At 32.1% G+C, this 21,040-nt stretch overlaps 1 protein-coding gene across 2 annotated transcripts in view; it reads left to right on the forward strand.

Moving 5' to 3' along the window:
• Positions 1-21,040, forward strand: part of LOC124533798 (CAD protein) — a 24,268-nt gene continuing 3,228 nt past the window's right edge. The window contains exons 1-20 of one of the 2 annotated variants that reach the window (XM_047109314.1): positions 1-201; positions 3,858-4,034; positions 5,381-5,538; positions 6,579-6,729; positions 7,152-7,215; positions 7,303-7,397; positions 7,736-7,916; positions 8,381-8,602; positions 9,467-9,585; positions 9,664-9,939; positions 10,190-10,324; positions 11,185-11,424; positions 11,559-11,689; positions 13,257-13,372; positions 15,202-15,343; positions 15,673-15,946; positions 16,602-16,918; positions 17,318-20,459; positions 20,553-20,657; positions 20,740-20,988. In XM_047109314.1, coding sequence (XP_046965270.1) covers positions 3,867-4,034; positions 5,381-5,538; positions 6,579-6,729; positions 7,152-7,215; positions 7,303-7,397; positions 7,736-7,916; positions 8,381-8,602; positions 9,467-9,585; positions 9,664-9,939; positions 10,190-10,324; positions 11,185-11,424; positions 11,559-11,689; positions 13,257-13,372; positions 15,202-15,343; positions 15,673-15,946; positions 16,602-16,918; positions 17,318-20,459; positions 20,553-20,657; positions 20,740-20,988 — 6,285 coding nt within the window. In that variant the 5' untranslated portion in view covers positions 1-201; positions 3,858-3,866. Of the gene's footprint in view, positions 202-3,857; positions 4,035-5,380; positions 5,539-6,578; positions 6,730-7,151; positions 7,216-7,302; positions 7,398-7,735; positions 7,917-8,380; positions 8,603-9,466; positions 9,586-9,663; positions 9,940-10,189; positions 10,325-11,184; positions 11,425-11,558; positions 11,690-12,462; positions 12,567-13,256; positions 13,373-15,201; positions 15,344-15,672; positions 15,947-16,601; positions 16,919-17,317; positions 20,460-20,552; positions 20,658-20,739; positions 20,989-21,040 lie in introns of those variants that run through there. The other variant, XM_047109313.1, reaches the window with a different exon arrangement.

The raw sequence follows: 21,040 nt of genomic DNA on the forward strand, positions 1-21,040 counted from the left end.
ATTGCACATGCCTGTTTCGCCACAGGGCCAAAGTCATCGAGTTTCCGAGGGAGTGGCAAAGCGAGCGGTCGTGTTGCTTGCCTACGTACTCCTCGCTCTAATAACCTAGCTACTTTACACTCGTCCGTGATTGTCAAGTCGGGGCCAAGAGAGGTCACTGGCACTCGAAGACTATCCGACGGGGTCATTGTCGCACGACCGGTAAGGTACCGTCCGTTGTATTCGATAGATGAACTTTATTATGTCTTCTTACGACGTTTTTTAATTCGAGTCTGCTCTTTCCCGCCTTGCAATCAAGGAGGAGTAAACGAATTAATAATCTTACTACATATTGCAGTGAAATATATTGTTACATTTTTAATTTTAATTCACATAATATGCATTCCTAGAAGATAGTAAATTATATTTGTGAACCAAAAAAATTCCGATAACCCCTAACCTTTGCATTTTAAATAACAACAACAAAAATAAAAAAAAAACATTTAGGCACTTTAAATGATTGAATTTTTATTTATCAGTAATTATTAAGTCCGTCGAACATAACGATGTTCGATGTTAAATCCCTAATTGCTAATAACTTATCGAAACTCACGAGTCTCTTTTTTCTCTTACTGTGGTAAGCTAAACGAGAATTGCCATCAACAGATATCATATAAATGTTTATCTGACATCTGGAGAAACATCCAAACCTAAAATACCTAATTTATACCAAAGAGTATACAGTAAAAAGTATGTATATAATTAAATTTTTTGCATGCAATGTAATAATAATTTTATTAAAGTTATAATCATCTGACTGTGAAAACTAAAAATATACATAATTATAAATATGCTAATTAATTTAAATTATATTTGCCATATATTGTACAGTTTATTATAATAGAGGAGGTCTTGATGGTAAGTCTAAGTCTACCACCACCACTCATAGTTGTCGGTACCGTAGAAAATAATTATCATTGTCGTCTATACTTCACCAACCCTGGGAACTAAAATGTTCTTTCTACTTGAATTTACACTGACTGACTCATCTTTCAACAAGAACACACCACTAATAAGTATTGATGTTTGGTGGTACAATATATATTTTGAGGGTGGTAACTACCCAGTCGGACTACTACCAAGTAATCGCTCTTTCATCGAAAACTTTTTTTTTCAATATAATTAATGTCCCTTCATCATATCAAAAATGTCACATGACTAGATAGAGCACTAGATCTAGATCACCCAGGTGGGACTGAACTGTTTTTTTTATTTAGGTATTTTTTTTTAGATAAATAAACTACTTTAAATAGATAAATGCAATATTACTTATCTAAAAACAAAATTAGAAACAAATATTTAAAGTCGTTTCCAAAACGTACGAAATAAATTATATATATATATATATACATACTCAATAGTACTCATTTAAAATTAGAAGTTAATTACGCTGCCGTAAGCTGTTATTACTGCCTAGTTTCGCATATCGTACATGAATAGCCAATTTATCAAAACCGACAAGTATTGTTCTAAACTTAAGGTCATTATTCGATGTATTAGTTAAAATTCTAAATTGAAAATTGTACTCGAAAAATACAGCTGTTATTTGAGTCAAACTCACAATGCATAATAAATATGCAAAGTAGAACACGGTCGATTTACACTATGCGTCAGTTAATCAAACATAGTTATTATAATATACATATTACTTAGATCAGAATAATGTATAAAAATTTCTACAAAATGAATGTAAGGGCAGATATAACGATATATCTACCTATTTATTGCTTGTTATTTTTACACATTAATCGAAATAAGTCTTAAGTCATCAAGTTATTTATGCTAAGTATGTTATGTACGCTATGTAAGGTGCAACCATAATAAAAGAATGACATATTTTAAATAAGTATCATATTTTGTTTTTGTTTAAAGTAATGGGTATATTAAATTTTTAGTATTATTTGCACCTGTGGTCATTTCGTATGACCTTGTTTATATTCCAGCGTTATTCGGGTTTCGGTTCAACCGAAAACAATAAATTACGTTAATTTTCTTGTTATTAGTTTTGCATTTTCATTCAATGCAAATGCATTCGCATAGTATATGAATTGCAAAATTATAAAATTTCCTTTTCGATCTAAATATGATTGATGATCGACTGTCAAGATTATGATGAAGTTTTCATTTTAACAACTATAAATAAATGTATCTTTATAATTGTAAAATGTCAAAATAGACCTATTTGAAATTATACTCTTGATATTTTAATATAACTTGTCACTCAGAGAATCCGATCCTTAGAGATGATAATTACTTAGCCGTATAATCGTAAGCTGAATAAGTAGGTATATCATTACACATAGTCATGGCTTTGTCCATTTAAAACAATAACAGTTAGAATTCAACATACAGTAAACAGTCTCTTCGAGTCGAGGTTGTAAATCGTGTACCGGATGTATCTAATTAAATCAAAATTTTATACAATCAAGTAACTAAATTATGAAAGAGCATTCATTGGTATTCAACTTCTTTGGTAGCAGTTTTTTGTGTCTAGACTGATAAAAAATAAAGTTTAAATATTGCATACATCAAATGATATGATACCTACTACTGACCTCAAATTAAACCTTTGTAGGTTACAATCATCTTATTATTTCGTTTTTATTAATGTAGCGAGAGTCTACTGTCGCCAATTATCCAACTTCTAATACCTATGTATAAGTTAGGTATAATCTAAGCAGTTTCATATATGCTTAACCTAAGTCATAATAGTTGGAATTAAAAATACTATAGTCATTTATTTTGTTTGCAATGATTCAGAATTTCAATTTTTTTTTCAAGCTACTCGTTAATGATGATTTTAACTCGATGTACTGCTTGCCAGTCGAGATGGCCCAGTGGTTGAATCGCGTGCATCTTAACCGATGATTGCGGGTTCAAACCCAGGCAAGCACCGCTGTTTCATGTGCTTAATTTGTCTTTATAATTTATCTCGTGCTCAGCGGTGAAGGAAAACATCGTGAGGAAACCTGCATGTGACAAATTTCATAGAAATTCTGCCACATGTGCATTCCACCAACCCGCATTGGAACAGCGTGGTGGAATATGTTCCAGACCTTCTCCTCAAAGGGAGAGGAGGCCTTTAGCCCAGCAGTGGTAATTTACAGGCTGTTGTTGTTGTTGTTGTTGTTGTACTGCTTGCTATGTGTTATACTTTGACTAGCATTCAGCTACAAATTAATATCGACGGTCTCATTGAGATGCCATATTATGAGTAGGAATGAGGACCATGTTTGTAAGGAAGGTTGAGCATGGATGCGGATGGATATAGCGGTAGTAGACGCCCAAAGAAACGATGGATAGATTGTGTGAAAGAAGATATGGCCAGAGAGAATTTTACTTATGAGATGACGACTGACAGAGAAGTATGGCAGGAGAAGACATTCTGCGCCGACTCCAAATAAAACTGGGATAAAGGCAGGATGACGATGACGGTATTCTCTTTAAGTTGACGACGATTGGAACCAATTACGAAGCTTGCACATCATGAAGAATTTACATAAAACTAAAAAATATTTCCTGAAATGAGTATTAATTTTATTTAAATAATATTAACACCTCTTAGACTCTGTATCAAAAGTTACCATATTATGGCCGCTATTTGTTGCGGAAGATTGATGGATTTTGCGATAAGCCAGAACGGTTTAAACAAAAAAATCTTCCTCATAGTATTAACATCTTACCTTACGGTAATGTCATTGAAATAGATAATTATAAAACAATTTCAGTTGAATAATGTTCCGCGTTACACAATTCCATAACATTGTCTAGTTCGTGTATTTTCAATACTAGCATTTGTTTTTCCTCTTGTATTGCAGATAAGCGGTATGAAGCAAGTATCATGGAGGTTCGTTTTCATACCAATATATTTGTGCATTGCACTGTCGAAAACAGTTTTGCCTCAAGTTTTGGATGATCAAAGCCTGAGTCCTGAAGTGATTCAAATCAAGGAGACGACGATTCAAGGAAGTCAGCTTTCAGAAAAAGATCTTCAGGTAATTTTATTAATCAATTTCTTATTACTGATATAAATAATAATGATCATTTTATCGTTATTTTTTCCGCCTATTTTTGATAGTGATAGAAAAAAATAATTAAACAATATATCGTCTTGCTAACATTATATCGTTATCGTCCAATATTGTTAAATATTTAGTACATTAATGTCATGATAGTATGTATTTTTTTATGTATAACACATGGCCGTGATGTTAATCGAAATGGTATTAGTTACATACATAATAACTTTAATTATATATTTATAACATATGTTATTGTATGACAATCTGCATATAAAATAATAACTATAATTGAATGTTCTCTAATTGGTATGATTTTTTTTCTGTCAAGAAATTCTAGTGCCTAGAGTTAATAAATTCATGTTTTTGAAAGTACGCAAACCCAAGCCTGATATATCTTCGATCGTTTTCGAACTTTACCTGTGTCACTTACACTCCTGGCCTAGAAAATATATTATGCACAATTGGATCCGTCTTAAGAATGTCGTGGCCGCAATTTAATCGATAGTAAAATTCATGTATTTTTTAACTTTTTAGTGCGAAAATTGTTGAATGTATGTAATTGATACTCGACCTTGTTTTTCGGAAAATATTAGATTTTCAATTTCTTGATTGAAAACACTGTAGGTAACCTAACCTATTTGCGAATAAAGTGGAAACTTAATTATCAAACAATTATATTAATTACAATATACCATAGAAATGGTAAAATCAGTGTCTTTTCAACCGACTTCAAAAAGGAGGAGGTTATCAATTCGTCTGTATTTTTTTTTTCGTAAACTGATTAACAATGCGGATCACAAAGACTAAATTCATTGCATACGATAGAAATAATTTTAATTACAAAATCCATTAAAAAATAACATTCATTTATAATTTCAATTCCAAAGTGTCAATTTTAACTTTATTAACTTTTCGTATTTCACAATGGTTGATTAAAGATGCGCTATTTGAATTCCCAAATAAATATTTTCGACCCAATTCCTCTTTACAATTGTTATTGTTGTTCTCATTAATAATATTTTATAGACGAAATATCTTTTATTGATTATTAAAAAAACTACTACTACTCTCTTCATACTGTCCCTAATAATGAGGAAACAAAATAATAAATACACAGTTTTACGAGAAAGCTTGCAGAAGGAAGTACTCCAGTTTTATGAACTCGCATCTTATCATTAAAGCAGAATCACGCATATTCATTCGTCTGTAATGCTTTCTAAGTATATTTAATCACGAAGTTCAATTAAGCAAGCACGGTACCTAATTTAATTCTAAAAATAATATATACTGACGCTTTGTTTTTTGTAAATCTTTTGCAGACTAGTCGTAATATTAGCATACAAGGCAATGACTTCGTTTTGGATGGAAGTACTTTTCGGATTATGTCGGGGTCTCTGCATTATTTCAGGCTACCGTCGGAATATTGGCGGGACCGATTGAGAAAATTAAGAGCAGCTGGTCTGAATACTGTGTCCACGTAAGTAAATTTAAATAAAAGAAAAACAAGACAAGAATCCAATGATATTCTAATAAACAGATATGTTATACCCATACTAAACAACAGAAAAATTGTGTCGCGCCGGGGACCGTTTATTTTACATTTCGTTACAAGTAAAAAGGATAGCTTTATAAAAACAATAAGTAAAAGGGATAACTAGATGTTTTAATTACGCAAAACGTATTACTACATAATTATGATGTATTATAACGTATTACTGGCATAATTATGATGAAAACGACTAAAGGCAAACGTTCCAATTAGGACGTTTTCTAGTCTTCCCTTTTTGCGCGTTAATGACATATCTGTTACTAGAACATCATTGCAAGAATCCGTATAGTTTATATGATATTCAAAAGCTAGCAAGGATACAATAATATACATATCATGAACTTTCACGAATTAGTGTCTACTTTAAAGCTCGTAACTAAAGTTCGGTGTTAGAGTAACTAGCCCACTGATTTGTATAATTTTAATTTCTACACGAAACATTTTACGGCTTCAGCTGTTCAATTATTGTTAGGTTTTTAAGTTTCTAATTTCTCTAAGAGGTCGGCAAAGGTTGTAAGGCTACGCGACACACTTTCCAATATTTAAAATTAAAATATTACAAACACAATTTACGAAAGTACAATTTCTATGGCTTCGAGATATTTTTTATGTTAATTTCCTTTTGAACTTTTTGACATATTTTTTTATTTTCCATTCGAAATCGAACTTGTAACCTGGCCTATTACTAAAATAAATAAAACAAAATATAATGATGATTTTATAAAACTATACATTTTAAGCTATATCAATTTATTTAAATTTTATTAAAACATTATATTTTAACATCAAAAGAAACAGAATTACTGGTATAATAATTTAATAACTTTATTTAACCACCTTAGCTAATGCGCTTTACATATAGTCTTCAGAATTAAAATTATCAACAAAGCATTAGGTATGCAATTATACAAAACAATTTATCGTAAACATAATAATTTCCTTTAATTGCGTGTAATTTACTTTTCCAGGTATGTAGAGTGGAGCAGCCACGAACCGGAAGAAGGTTTGTACACGTTTGACGGAGACAACGATATCGTCCGCTTTATACAAATAGCCGCAGAGGAAGAACTGTACGTGCTCCTGCGACCAGGGCCTTACATTTGTGCCGAACGAGATCTAGTAAGAAATGGTTCATATCCTGATCGGGTTTCGTTCGTAGAAATAAAATTAATTCTTAAATATCACGTATAAAACAATACCCAATAACAATGACTAGTATCTACGTATTTAAATTTCGAACAATTTAAATTGTAAAATTTTAGTAAAACCGATTGAAAGAGATAGTATATAATAATTTGCGCTCAGCCATTTATTAAACAAATAAAGCACCAATTCAATTTAATGTTTTCCAAGAATGGATACACAGACATATAGACAGTATCAAATGTAGAGATGAAAATTTGTTTAGGTACTAATAATCGTTAATTAGGCGAGTGCATCACATAATCAATGTATTTCTTTCTGATTATATTCGTCTGCATCCTTAAACCCTTAGTTATTAAAATTTATGATGCTTAAATTTATTTTGCCTTTCCTTACAGGGTGGTCTTCCTTACTGGCTTCTCAGTAAATATCCGAAAATAAGATTACGGACCACAGATAAAAGTATTTTTTTTTAAATCTAATAAATTCATTTATACCTACTAACGCGAGTCGACTTTGCTTTAATTAATGTCATTTTTATATTTGTAGATTTTATAACTGAAACCGACAAATGGATGACTAAACTATTTAGCCAACTTAAACCTTTGTTATACAAAAATGGAGGCCCGATAATAATGGTGCAGGTAAGAACATTACTTTATTATAACTACCTTCTTATTCAAATAAAATTCTTCCATAACAAAAATCTTTTGTTTCAAAATCATTACATAGTATATAAAACAAAGTCGCTTAATTATCTGTCCCTATGTATGCTCAGATCTTTAACATTCCGCGACGAATTTTGATGCGGTTTTACTTTAATAGATAGAGTGATTTAAGAGGAAGGTTTTTGTATATAATACATAGACAATATAGAAAAGAAACAAGAAAAAATCCGTAGTATATTTAGTATCAGCTTTGCACCCGTGCGTTACCGAGGGATAAAATGTGTAAGCAAAAAAGCTAAGTAAACTCCTTGCAGGTGGAAAACGAGTACGGCAGTTACGGCAGCAGTAAGGCATACATGAAACAGGTTCGCGACCTAATAAAACAACACGTCGACGACGACGCTTTATTGTACACAACAGATGGTCCGTATCATTCGTATTTTTATGACGGATCCGTCCCGGGCACTCTGACTACCATAGACTTTGGACCGACAGGTATGCGATACAAAACAATTTAAAAAAATTAAAGCATATTATTCACTACAAGATGATATTAAATATAGTAAGCGTGGACTTAGTATTTATTGGATGGATACGCCTATAAAAAATTGGAAAAGAGTAGCTACTGAGTTTCTTGCCGTTTCTTCTCGGTATCTTTAAATTTAATTTAGCAGTGTAACACGACAATTCAAAGTGCTTTTATAAACCTACTTAAAAACACTTAAATAATATTTACATTTTTAAATCTAGGTTTTTTTACAAGTTGTAAACTTGTAAAACGTAAGTTATTTTTAGTAAGTTAACTATTTTTCAGGCAAAAGAAAACATTTCAGTATTATCCTTGCACACCCAGTAAAACGCTTTTCTGCGCTTGCTGCGTTTGTTTTGCCTTTGACAATACACTGCATTTATTTAATATTTACATATAAAATAGTAATAATTCCTATAACAATTTACAGCTAGTAAAGCAGTAGACATGTTCAAAGAGCTGCGCGCGTTCATGCCAGAGGGACCTCTGATGAACTCAGAATACTATCCCGGCTGGCTCACCCACTGGAGCGAGGATTTGCAAAAAGTAACCACGGAACGTGTTGTTGCAACACTAAAAGATATGCTGGATAATAAGATCAACTTCAATATCTACATGTTCTTTGGCGGCACCAATTTTGAATTTACAGCAGGTATTCACTGGACTTGTTCTTTACTTACTTTACATTTGACTTCCTTTACACTTGACCAGAATCTGTGCATACATTTGTGCACTATAATTTAATTAAGTCCCAGTTACCCAATGTATGTAAGGTAAATATGACCTTACTCTTAGTACGTCGAGAATGAGAGCCATGTTTATATTTCAACAGTAAAAGATCAATTTACATTATTTAACAGACATTTTAAGAAACAAAGTATCTAACTACTTTAACCTATTTATGAGTGTTCTCGTATACCATGACATTCACTTTCACTGTATTCTACTTATACTGTTTGATTAAAAGCAAAATTAATCATTATACAGTAATAAATATTAACCACCTTTACATAAAAGCAATCCAAACAATTTTGGCTTCTATGTATTAGCCAGATAGTATTGTGTTTCCGAAGCATTTTATAATTACTTGTAGTTGATTCTTAAATTGACCAGCCTTATGTAAAACCGGTGGCTAATAATAATATAAGATAAACATAATTAGGGCGCATGCTAATATTTCTTACATCAATATTAGCGAAGTAATGAATTTGTACTGATAAGAAACACCAAAGTGATAGTACAGGGATTCAATATACCTACTACAAAAGACACTCTATATTAATTGTAACAATAAGGACTGTAATAACAAATAATACTGACAAATTAGAAAAATTATGATTTATTTTACGTTCTAATCCTATATATTATTAATAAATCGTTAACTTAATAAAATATGTTATATGTAATTATTAAAATTAGTAGGCACCAGGTATTATGTGTTATGTAAAAATAGACTTATTAACTAAAATACGTAATTTCTATAATATAGCTAATTTATTTTTATTTTAACTTTTAGGTGCTAATTATGCTTCTAGTTACCAACCTGACATCACATCTTATGATTACGATGCTCCACTATCTGAAGCTGGAGATCCGACTCCAAAATATGACGCTATACGCGACACATTAGCCAAAGTAAGAATAGTACATCAACTATTTCATTAACAAAAGAATTTATAACTTATAATCAAAAATGTTTAATATTTTTTTTAGTATAATCTTGTACCCGAAAATATACCTGCCCCCGTACCGTCTAAAAAAGGGGCGTACGGCCAAATAACTCTGAGTCCAAAAATCAATTTACTATCTCCGGATGGTCGTTCGAAACTTGGAATAAAATACAAAGATGTTAATGGACCCAATTTACCGACGTTCGAGGAACTGCGGCAACGCAGCGGTCTCGTGCTATACGAAACGACGCTTAATGAAACCGACGGGATTCTGTCAATAACAGCGCCACGCGATTGGATATTTGTTTTCGTTGATAATGTACGTATAGTTATATACATGTATGCTTTTATTAAATAAATAAATAAAGAGCTGACAAAGCGTTCTTAACAGAAGTGAAAATCTTCTATCAGAAATGTTATGTCTATAAACGCGCCCAAGAAGTTTCACTTCTAAAATAAAAATGTTTTTTAAATATGTAATCATGTCTCATGTAATCAAGTCACTATCAGGATAGTCCCGAAATATTATAGGTCAAGATTTATTTTCTAAAACTATATATGTATTTCAGAAATATCAAGGTGTAATAAATAGAATGCAGAAGCTATTCAATCTGAGTATAAAAGCGAAAGAGGGCTCCACTTTGTCTTTACTTGTTGAGAATCAAGGACGTATTAATTATGGTAACAGACTTCATGATTTTAAGGTAATTATGACCTTACTCTTAGTACGCTGTGCTAGACTAGCTGGTTTTATGTGACTCATTAGAACCCACCTAACATTAATACTCTCTCTGCTATGTTTGAGCTTAAAAGTTGTACAAAATCAAGAAATGAGATTGTCATACTTGTACCATTTCAATTATTTCTTGCATTTCCAATACTCCGTCAACCTTGGTAAGATTTTATGACCCTTGTGCCTGTAATATATTGGCACACTCATTCTGCAAACCGGAACACAATAATACTAACACCGAGTAGTACCAGCTCGATACCTGGTACCTACCTACACAAATAAATATATGTATTTACGTTTACAAGCATAATTTTTCTGTACGAAAATAAATGGAATAATACTAATACTTAGACTTTATATACCTATCATTTGAAAATAAGTGTAGTGTGCAAATTGTTGATTAAATTTTTCACACGCAAAAGGAGTACAAAACTGACAAGTGCCCTAATTTAAATCAAATATTGATAATAAATTAGACAAAAATACCACATACTGTTGATATATAATGATTACAATCTCAACCAAAATAGATAGCGATATTCAGATTTTTTATTTGTTCAAACTTTTCCTATAACTTAGAAAAGAGTAAAAATGTACATTGTAATTTAGTTTAATCCGTGAACTAAAAAAAGTAAATTATAAACTGATGCGAGCTGCTAGATTGATATAATTCATTATCGATATGTCGTTGTACTACAATTTTCCACAGTGACAATATAAATACGCCATACTTTTTATACTTTGTATGTTGCTTTTGTCAGTCAGTAGTACAATTTAACTATAAAAGAATGAAAATTTTGATTATTGATGTTGTGTATTGGCTTTTTTAAGGGAATACTGAGTCCAGTTACTCTAGAAAGTAAAAAAGGATACGTTAGATCCGGCAATTTGGAAGGTCCGTGGACGGTTACTGGATATGGTTTGGATGCAAACAATAACATCGAATTAGGGTCAAATAACATTGTCGGTGAAAACAGCTCTTCAATGGGACCCACGCTATATGAAGGAATACTAGTTTTACCTCAGGGTCAACCTTTGGACACTTTTGTCGATCCCACTGGTTGGGGAAAGGTAAATTTTTTGGCCTTGTATCTTATATTATAGATAGATTTTTCAGACTATGACAATATGAGTTTCTTGTTTTAAACAATTGCGTTCTTGCAATATTACCCCTTGTATAAAATGTATTTCGATTTTATTTCTAGGGTTATATTTTTGTAAACGGACATAACCTCGGAAGATATTGGCCGAAAGTGGGTCCACAAGTGACTCTTTATATTCCTGGTGTGTGGTTGAAACCGGCACCTGCTCAGAATTCCATCAAAATACTCGAACTGCAAGAAGTTCCGACGACTCCAACACTTAGTTTCATTGATTATCCTATTTTAAATAGAACTGGCAGTCTAAATAATTATTTACAATTTACTTAAATTCTAGTCTTGCTACTTCCAGTAGTCACAATTTGTCAGTACACGAATAAAACAATTGTTTATTGTAATGAGTTTTATTCTACACATGTATAATTTAACTTAGCAAATAATACAATGTTTGTTTTTATGAAAGAAAATATTGTTTTATTATTGTGTGTAACAAGGAAGTTCATAGAATGAAAAATAAATAGGTAAGTATATAGTTTTACTTATATTTTGTATTTTATATTAATTAAAACTGTACTGTACCTACTCGATACTTTATAAAATATAATTATTTATCATTGTGTTTTATTAATCCTTAACTTTAAAAAAGGCCTGGCTTTAAAATAATGCCAATGAAAACATATCATAGTCTAGAAAAAAAAAACTCTCGAAAATACAGTCTCACAAAAAGCTACTCTTAATATAATTATTGATATTTTTATATTTAACAATAGCTCACGTCGATTTTAAATCAATAGGAAAGTTGATACACAACATCTTTAAGCAATTTCTTTTAACGCATCTAACTTCGCAGTTCGCAGTAATTATTAGTTAATACCACTTCATACCATTGAAAACCGAGTTCTATGAAAGAGCGAGACAGGTATATTTTTGTGAATATGTGAATAAGGGAGAAGGCTGTTAACTGGTTGGTAAAGTGATGGCGTATGATAAGATGGTTCGAGTTTGTGGGAACGCTAAGCAAGTAGGTCTGTCGTAGCGAAGCTCGCGACAGCGCCGGACCGTTCGCGACTCACGCGAAATACCACGTGGCCGGCAAGTTGAACCTAAAATATAGTAAGTATTTAAAACTTTTAGCGTAAAGTGAAACGATTTATGTCGGCAATTGTTTGTGTTTTTTTTTTAACTGACGATTGTTCTTTTGGAACATGTTTGAAGTTATGCACATGTATCAATAGCCACGATGTTACTGATGTTCAAATATTCTGTAAATTTTTTTTTATTAGCAAAGTGACTTGAAAACGATAATAGTTCGACTTTTAAATGGGATATTTGATAAGTCCATAGCATTTGTAAATATTCTGTTCATTTTATTGATATTTCTGACCCATTTTAAATGAATGATTACTTACTGGCTATAAATATCCTCACACGTTGCTTGACAAATTTGAACCTTATTACCATAACTAACGCAATACCTTTTCGTTCCTGACTCCTATGTTATAATTTCGTCTGAATCAATCCCCAGACCTTGACTTTGAATCTAAGTCACGACACCCGAACTCCTCTGGTACTTACAACATGCCTACGATATTTTATGAATTGCGCGTTAATTTTAATATATAGCGATTACCAATTATAATGTTCAAGGTTTATGTATAAAAATAACGGTACGTTTTACTTATCACTGTCCACTTCGACGTATCTAACTGTAATAGATTCATATATACCTATAAAGGATATTGAATACTATGATAGTAATTACTTGTAGATTCATATTTCAAGATCAAAATTATGATTTTTTAGAAAAATGGAAGACTTGAGTTGCGAAGTTGGCCCACCGTGCTGCCTTGTGCTAGCAGACGGTTCGGTCTTTCAGGGCAGAAGTTTCGGTGCAGAAGTTCCTGTGGAGGGAGAAGTTGGTGGGTATAATTATAATAATAAATATAATTTTTTTGCCCAGTTTAAAGGCAAAGGCACCACCCGATCTAGTTAGATAATATAAATCATGGAGTCATAGCTAGCGATATATTAGTTGTTGGAGGTAAAGAAAGTAGCACCAAAATTGATTTTTATTTTAATAAATAATGTTGTTAACGTTACCTGTCTTAAATTTTGTTGATTCTTTAAAGTATATTTTGTAAAATTTTGCCATTTAAAATTAAAAGGTGAATTGGAAAGAGATCTTTAGACAAAATTTTAACGTAACAATTTTAAATGTTCAGTAGTTCCTCACAGTGGAGTATTGTGAGACAATGTTTTTAAACTAAATAGGTGTTATTGAAACGATGTTATCGTTTTGTGCCTTTTTCACGATAAAATTGACTTAGAAATCAATCAATTTACCAAAATAAAAAATAATTATTGAATTTTTATTTCATCTAAAAAAAAATTGCCTACAGGATACATCGTAAAGATAGACCGTCTAATAGTGTAGTGTAAAAAAAAACTGTTCAATAAAAAAAAACAAAGGATTTTTTTTATGTTATCACTATATTTACCCTTGTGAACTGCTTTGTATTTTTACGTAGACATATCGGTGTCATGCTCCGATACAAAAATAGATCGCGTCACAAGTATTGACATAATTATGACACCTGTCTTTCATAGTATCGATATCAGACACTATGAAATACAGTTATGTGAGATGTTCTTCATCTCTATCGGTCGATAAACTTTATATGTGTTTGGAAACATGTTTTTGAATGTATTTATAAACCAGGACAATATCGAGTGTTTCGAAACATAGCTTGATTATAGTCATTATCATATTAACGGCTGTCTTCTTTTGGATTCCTTGAAATCTTCTCATTATAATTCTGCACTAATAATAATTGCAGGCACATAATGAATTACAAAATATTGTAGTCCCAGCTTCAGATAAACTGGAACATCAAATAATTAACAATATTTATAATGGTTTACAATGTTTATTTTTACAGTTTTCTTTACAATCATCCATTATCTTCCGTATTTAAAGGCTGATTAACAATTCCCACGTCAAATTTAATAATATTCTATTTCTACGTTTATTTATAAAAATGTCAATCCAAAAATTATTCATTACATTTAAATAATTCTGTGACTGAATATAGCTCAACAGCTAGAAGTTATACAACCTTTAATGATTATTTATAATTAAAATTATATTTAAAATACTTTATAGGCTTACAATATACTAACAATAATTATGATTATAAAATTTTCTTTTTCCTTTTTTCAACTCAACTATAACACACGATGACAAATATAAATTGGGAATGTTAATATTCTTAATTTATACTTATAATAAAATAGTTCCTGTAAGGTGTGAAATCATATACTTATTTCGAGTAAGTTGATACTTAAATAGCAGTTTAGCGACGAACTTCTTCGTTTAATTTATATAACTTCTTGCAAGCATAGGGCATAAAAACACTCTCGTAAACTTTTTCGTACCATGCCAAAAGAAGTATGAATTTAAATGAAACCAAACGGGAAGCATAGCCTCCCAAACCAAAACAAAATCCAAATTGAGCTTACAAATATCATATAGGTATATAAATACAGCTGGATTTATAAAGTCATCCTTTTTCTTCTAATATTTCTTTGAAGGCAAGGTTACAATACAATAAGTATATAAAATGATTGTTTATGTTAAACGTTGATTTTAATTGAACGTTTTCTTTTAGAGTTGATCTCCATCCCTAAGCTGTATTTTGTTTGCTTTTGCTAAAAGTAGCAAAATGTTTCACAAATACCTCATTTTTAGTTTTTCAGACGGGCATGGTCGGATATCCAGAGTCTTTAACAGATCCATCGTATCACGCTCAGATATTGGTTCTGACGTATCCTCTGATTGGAAATTATGGTATACCAGACGAAAATGAGAAGGATGAACACGGCTTACCGAGGTATGTATTATCTGTTCTCTATTGAGAAATATTTTACTCCTGACGTTACTAAACTCCAGAGCATCGTTACTGAACTTCCTTGAATTTCATTTAGCATTTATTACAATTATAGAGGAAATAAATAATAATAACAAAAATACTTTAAACAGAAAGACAGTTTTGTATTCGCTAAATATATTTTGTTAATAAGAACATACTTAAAATTAAACAATTAGTTTTCTGTGTAAAAGTTGCGAAAATGTTGCATGCTGCCGTAAAAACCTTTTTCTGAACGAGTATTATATTCCATTATCCTCAGATTTCCATTTTAATAATATAAATTGTTTTAGATGGTTCGAATCGAAGCGTATCTGGGCGACCGGACTTATAGTTGGTCAAGTTAGTACACACGCATCACATTGGCGTGCTCGAAAATCATTGGGGAAATGGTTGGCCCAGAACGGTGTACCTGGTCTTTGTGAAATAGATACCCGTGCTCTGACAATTAGACTTCGCGAAGGTATTACATTGGGCAGAATTATCCAAAGTGTATCACCAATTGGCACACTACCGCCGCTTCAGGACCCGAACGAAAGGAATTTAGTTGCAGAAGTGTCAGTTAAGGTAGGTTATGTGAAATGGCAAATATTAGTTATCTATACATATAATAATATTGGAGTGCCTTTTTGTGATATTACAATACCTGAACTTGGCTGACACACAACCGCGTGTCTAGATAACCACTATTTACTAAATACGCTTGTATATATGTATACTAAATACATACATGTGCATATTTTTGGTACATGTATCAAAAAACATTTTGACAATTTTTGTTTGTCTATCCGTTTGTTCCGGCTAATCCCTGAAATGGCTGGACTGACTTTGACAAGTCCTGTCACTGGCATATAGACAACAATATTTTTTTTGTTAAATTCTAAAGCGCACGAAGTCGCGTGCAGTAGACAATATACAATCAATTAATGTCTTAAATAATAACTATGTTTATGATATTTATACAATTAATTTTAATATAATTAATAACATTCATTTATTAGAGTAAGACAACATTTAAAGTGCACACAATGACAATTTTTCTTTATATTGTTAACAATAGCTTTTATCTATCTTTTTACTTTCCAACTTAACGTAAACTTATAACTCAACTTGCATACAACAAATATTTTATAAGATTTAACTATATCGAGCTATTATATTTTTTAATAGATTTCTATATGTTTATATTCTGTGACATAATGTTTCTATTTGATCATTACAGGAAAAACAAATATTTAATCCGTCGGGTAGTTTTACAATTTTAGCAGTTGACTGCGGCTTGAAGTACAATCAAATCAGATGTTTAATCAAGAGAAACGCCAAAGTCGTTTTAGTACCCTGGAACTACAAATTTGACCCAAAAGAGTATGATGGACTGTTTATTAGTAATGGTCCCGGCGATCCTGAAATGTGCAAAGAGGTTGTAGATAACTTAAGAAAAGTAATTAAAAACGAAACTACAGTTAAACCAGTTTTCGGTATTTGCCTGGGCCACCAGTTACTCGCAACTGCGGCGGGTTGCAAAACCTACAAAACACGGTAATTGTAAATTTGGTCGATCAGGATTCTAGCCATGCTTAGTAACTGAGGTGTATTGTGAAATTTCTTTGATTGTTTAAGACTCCAGACGCTTGCTTATTCATATTATATATAGTTTTATCTTATCTTGCACTTATTACTTATCATCGATATTTAAATTAATATGAACCTTGAGGTTTAGAAGTAAAAATAATATATGATAAATCATTTTATATCTTAAACTAATTTATTTAATTTATGAATGAATAACATTTGATGATTTGGAATTTTTGAAAAGATAAAATTATTCAGAGCCCGTTTTGTTTTGGGTATATAAACATTAGGAACAGCTTGCCGTTCTTATTTTGAGTTTAAATAGACTAAATTTTATAACGCTACATAACAAATATAATTTTGCAGATATGGAAACCGAGGACACAATTTACCTTGCACGCATGCCGGCACAGGAAGATGTTTCATGACTTCCCAAAATCATGGATTTGCAGTCGATACTAAGTCACTACCTCAAAATTGGGAAATTTTATTCACCAATGAAAACGACAAAACCAATGAGGGAATCATCCATAATTCACTTCCCTATTTCAGTGTGCAGTTTCACCCAGAGCACACAGCGGGACCGACCGATCTGGAATGCCTTTTCGATATATTCGTCGAAACAGTGCATTCATATAAAAATAATACAAAATGTGTTGTAAATGACATGATTTCTGAGAAACTTAAGTACACTCCAACATTATATGAAAGACCAAAAAAAGTATTAATTCTAGGATCAGGTGGTTTATCTATTGGTCAAGCAGGCGAATTTGATTATTCTGGTTCACAAGGAGTAAAAGCTATGCAAGAAGAAAAAATACAAACTGTTCTTATAAATCCTAACATTGCGACTGTTCAGACATCAAAAGGATTAGCTGATAAAGTTTATTTCTTGCCCATTACACCTGAATATGTCGAACAAGTTATAAAAGCTGAGCGTCCTACAGGAATCCTGCTAACATTTGGAGGTCAAACAGCTCTAAACTGTGGTGTAGAATTGCAAAAGTCAAAAGTATTTGAGAAATATAATGTACGTGTCTTAGGCACCCCGATTCAGTCTATAGTAGATACTGAAGACAGAAAAATTTTTGCAGAGAAAATTAATGCTATTGGTGAGAAGGTAGCACCGAGTGCCGCTGTTTCTTCAGTAGAAGAAGCTTTAGTTGCTGCAAATCAAATTGGATATCCAGTGATGGCTCGTTCGGCATTTTCTTTGGGCGGTTTAGGATCAGGTTTTGCAAATAATGAAGAAGAGTTACGAATTCTTGCGCATCAAGCATTATCACATTCAGAACAGCTCATTATAGACAAATCTTTAAAAGGATGGAAAGAAGTTGAATACGAAGTTGTGAGAGATGCTTATGATAATTGCATAACAGTTTGTAATATGGAAAATGTTGACCCGTTAGGTATACACACAGGAGAGTCGATCGTGATTGCACCGAGCCAAACATTATCTAACAGGGAATATTATTTATTACGGAACACTGCCATTAAAGTAATAAGACATTTTGGAATAGTCGGAGAATGTAATATACAATATGCTTTGAATCCAAACTCTGAAGAATTTTATATCATAGAAGTAAATGCAAGATTGTCAAGAAGTTCTGCTCTAGCAAGCAAAGCGACTGGTTATCCACTTGCATATGTAGCTGCTAAATTAGCTCTTGGAATTTCTTTACCGACAATAAAGAATTCTGTTACCGGTGTAACTACAGCATGTTTTGAACCAAGTTTAGATTATTGTGTAGTTAAAATACCTCGATGGGACTTAGCTAAGTTTAACAGAGTTAGTACCAAAATTGGAAGCTCAATGAAAAGTGTAGGGGAAGTTATGGCCATTGGTCGTAATTTCGAAGAAGCCTTTCAAAAAGCTTTAAGAATGGTCGATGAAAACGTGAATGGATTTGATCCTTATATCAAGAAAGTAAATGAAAATGAACTGAGAGAACCAACTGATAAGCGCATGTTCGTTTTAGCTGCTGCTTTAAAAGAAAACTACACTGTTGAGAAACTTTATGATTTAACAAAAATTGATCGATGGTTCCTTGAGAAACTAAAAAATATTATTGATTATTATAAAATACTGGAATCCATTAATTCTGGTTCAATTACTTTTGACATTTTGAAGAGTGCAAAGCAAATAGGGTTCTCGGATAAGCAAATAGCTGCTGCAATTAAAAGTACAGAATTGGCTGTGAGAAAACTCAGAGAAGAATTTAAAATAACTCCGTTCGTTAAGCAAATTGATACAGTTGCCGCTGAATGGCCTGCCACAACTAATTATCTATATCTAACATATAATGGTAGTACACATGACTTGACATTCCCTGGAGATTTTATAATAGTTTTAGGATCTGGGGTTTATAGAATAGGAAGTTCAGTTGAATTCGATTGGTGCGCTGTGGGATGTCTAAGGGAATTAAAAAATCAAGGTAAAAAAACCATAATGGTAAACTACAATCCCGAAACAGTAAGTACAGACTACGATATGAGCGATCGGTTGTACTTCGAAGAAATATCATTTGAAGTAGTAATGGATATATATAACTTAGAAAAACCGGACGGTGTTATACTTTGCATGGGTGGCCAATTACCTAACAACATTGCCATGGATTTGCATAGACAGCAAGCTAAAATTCTAGGTACTTCTCCCGATATGATAGATAATGCTGAAAATAGGTTCAAATTTTCCCGTATGCTCGATCGAAAAGGTATTTTGCAACCAAAATGGAAAGAACTTACAAATCTAGATTCAGCCATAAAATTCTGCGAAGAAGTTGGATATCCATGTTTGGTTCGACCATCCTATGTACTAAGTGGGGCAGCTATGAATGTAGCATATTCGAATCAAGAATTAGAAGCATATTTAAAATCGGCTAGTCAACTTAACAAAGATCACCCTGTAGTCATTTCAAAATATATATTGGACGCTAAAGAAATAGATGTTGACGTTGTTGCGGCTGATGGAGTCCTTCTCTGTATCGCTGTTTCTGAACATATTGAAAATGCAGGTGTTCATTCCGGAGACGCTACCTTAGTAACCCCTCCTCAAGATATTAATAATGAAACATTAGACAAAATAAATGAGATAGCTAGAATAATTGCAGAAACTCTTGACGTTACAGGGCCATTTAATATGCAACTTATTGCAAAAGATAATGAATTAAAAGTCATAGAGTGTAACGTTAGAGTTTCGAGATCATTTCCTTTTGTTTCTAAAACCTTGGACCATGATTTTGTTGCTATGGCAACAAAAGTAATCTTAGGAGTGTCTGTTGAACCCGTTAGCGTTATGGGTGGTTGCGGAAAAGTCGGGGTTAAGGTACCCCAATTTTCTTTCTCAAGATTATCCGGCGCTGACGTTACTCTTGGTGTAGAAATGGCATCAACTGGTGAAGTTGCTTGTTTTGGAGAAAACCGTTATGAAGCTTATTTAAAATCATTAATGAGTACAGGGTTCAGAATACCTAAAAAAGCTATTTTGCTCTCAATTGGTACTTTTAAGGTAAGATACTTTGACTAGAATATTATATAATTGTTGAACGTAATATATGAGATGACATGGCAGTAGGATGTAACATGTGTTTATCTTTTTTAGCATAAAATAGAACTATTACCAAGTGTGCGTTCCTTGAAAAAACTCGGATATAAGTTATATGCCAGTATGGGTACAGGAGATTTTTATAATGAACATGGTATAGAGGTAAGTTTTTAAAGGGTATTTGAATATATATATTACATTTATAAAATAATTACGATTTAAATTAATACGTCGTGTATTTCAGATAGAAAGTGTTCAATGGACATTCGATCATATTGGTGATCCAGAAGATGTAAGGTCCGACGGCGAACTCATGCATTTGGCAGACTTTATGGCTAGAAAGGAACTTGATCTCGTTATTAATTTACCAATGCGAGGTGGAGCCAGGCGCGTTTCCTCTTTTAGCACACATGGATATCGAACTCGTCGTCTAGCAGTGGACTATGCTGTCCCCTTAGTCACTGACGTCAAATGTGCTAAACTTCTTGTAAAGGTTTGTAAAGGTTATTTCTATTAATATTTTAAATTAATATTATTACATAAAA

Source organism: Vanessa cardui, chromosome 11 (assembly GCF_905220365.1).
Source record: "Vanessa cardui chromosome 11, ilVanCard2.1, whole genome shotgun sequence".
Classification (NCBI taxonomy): domain Eukaryota; kingdom Metazoa; phylum Arthropoda; class Insecta; order Lepidoptera; family Nymphalidae; genus Vanessa; species Vanessa cardui.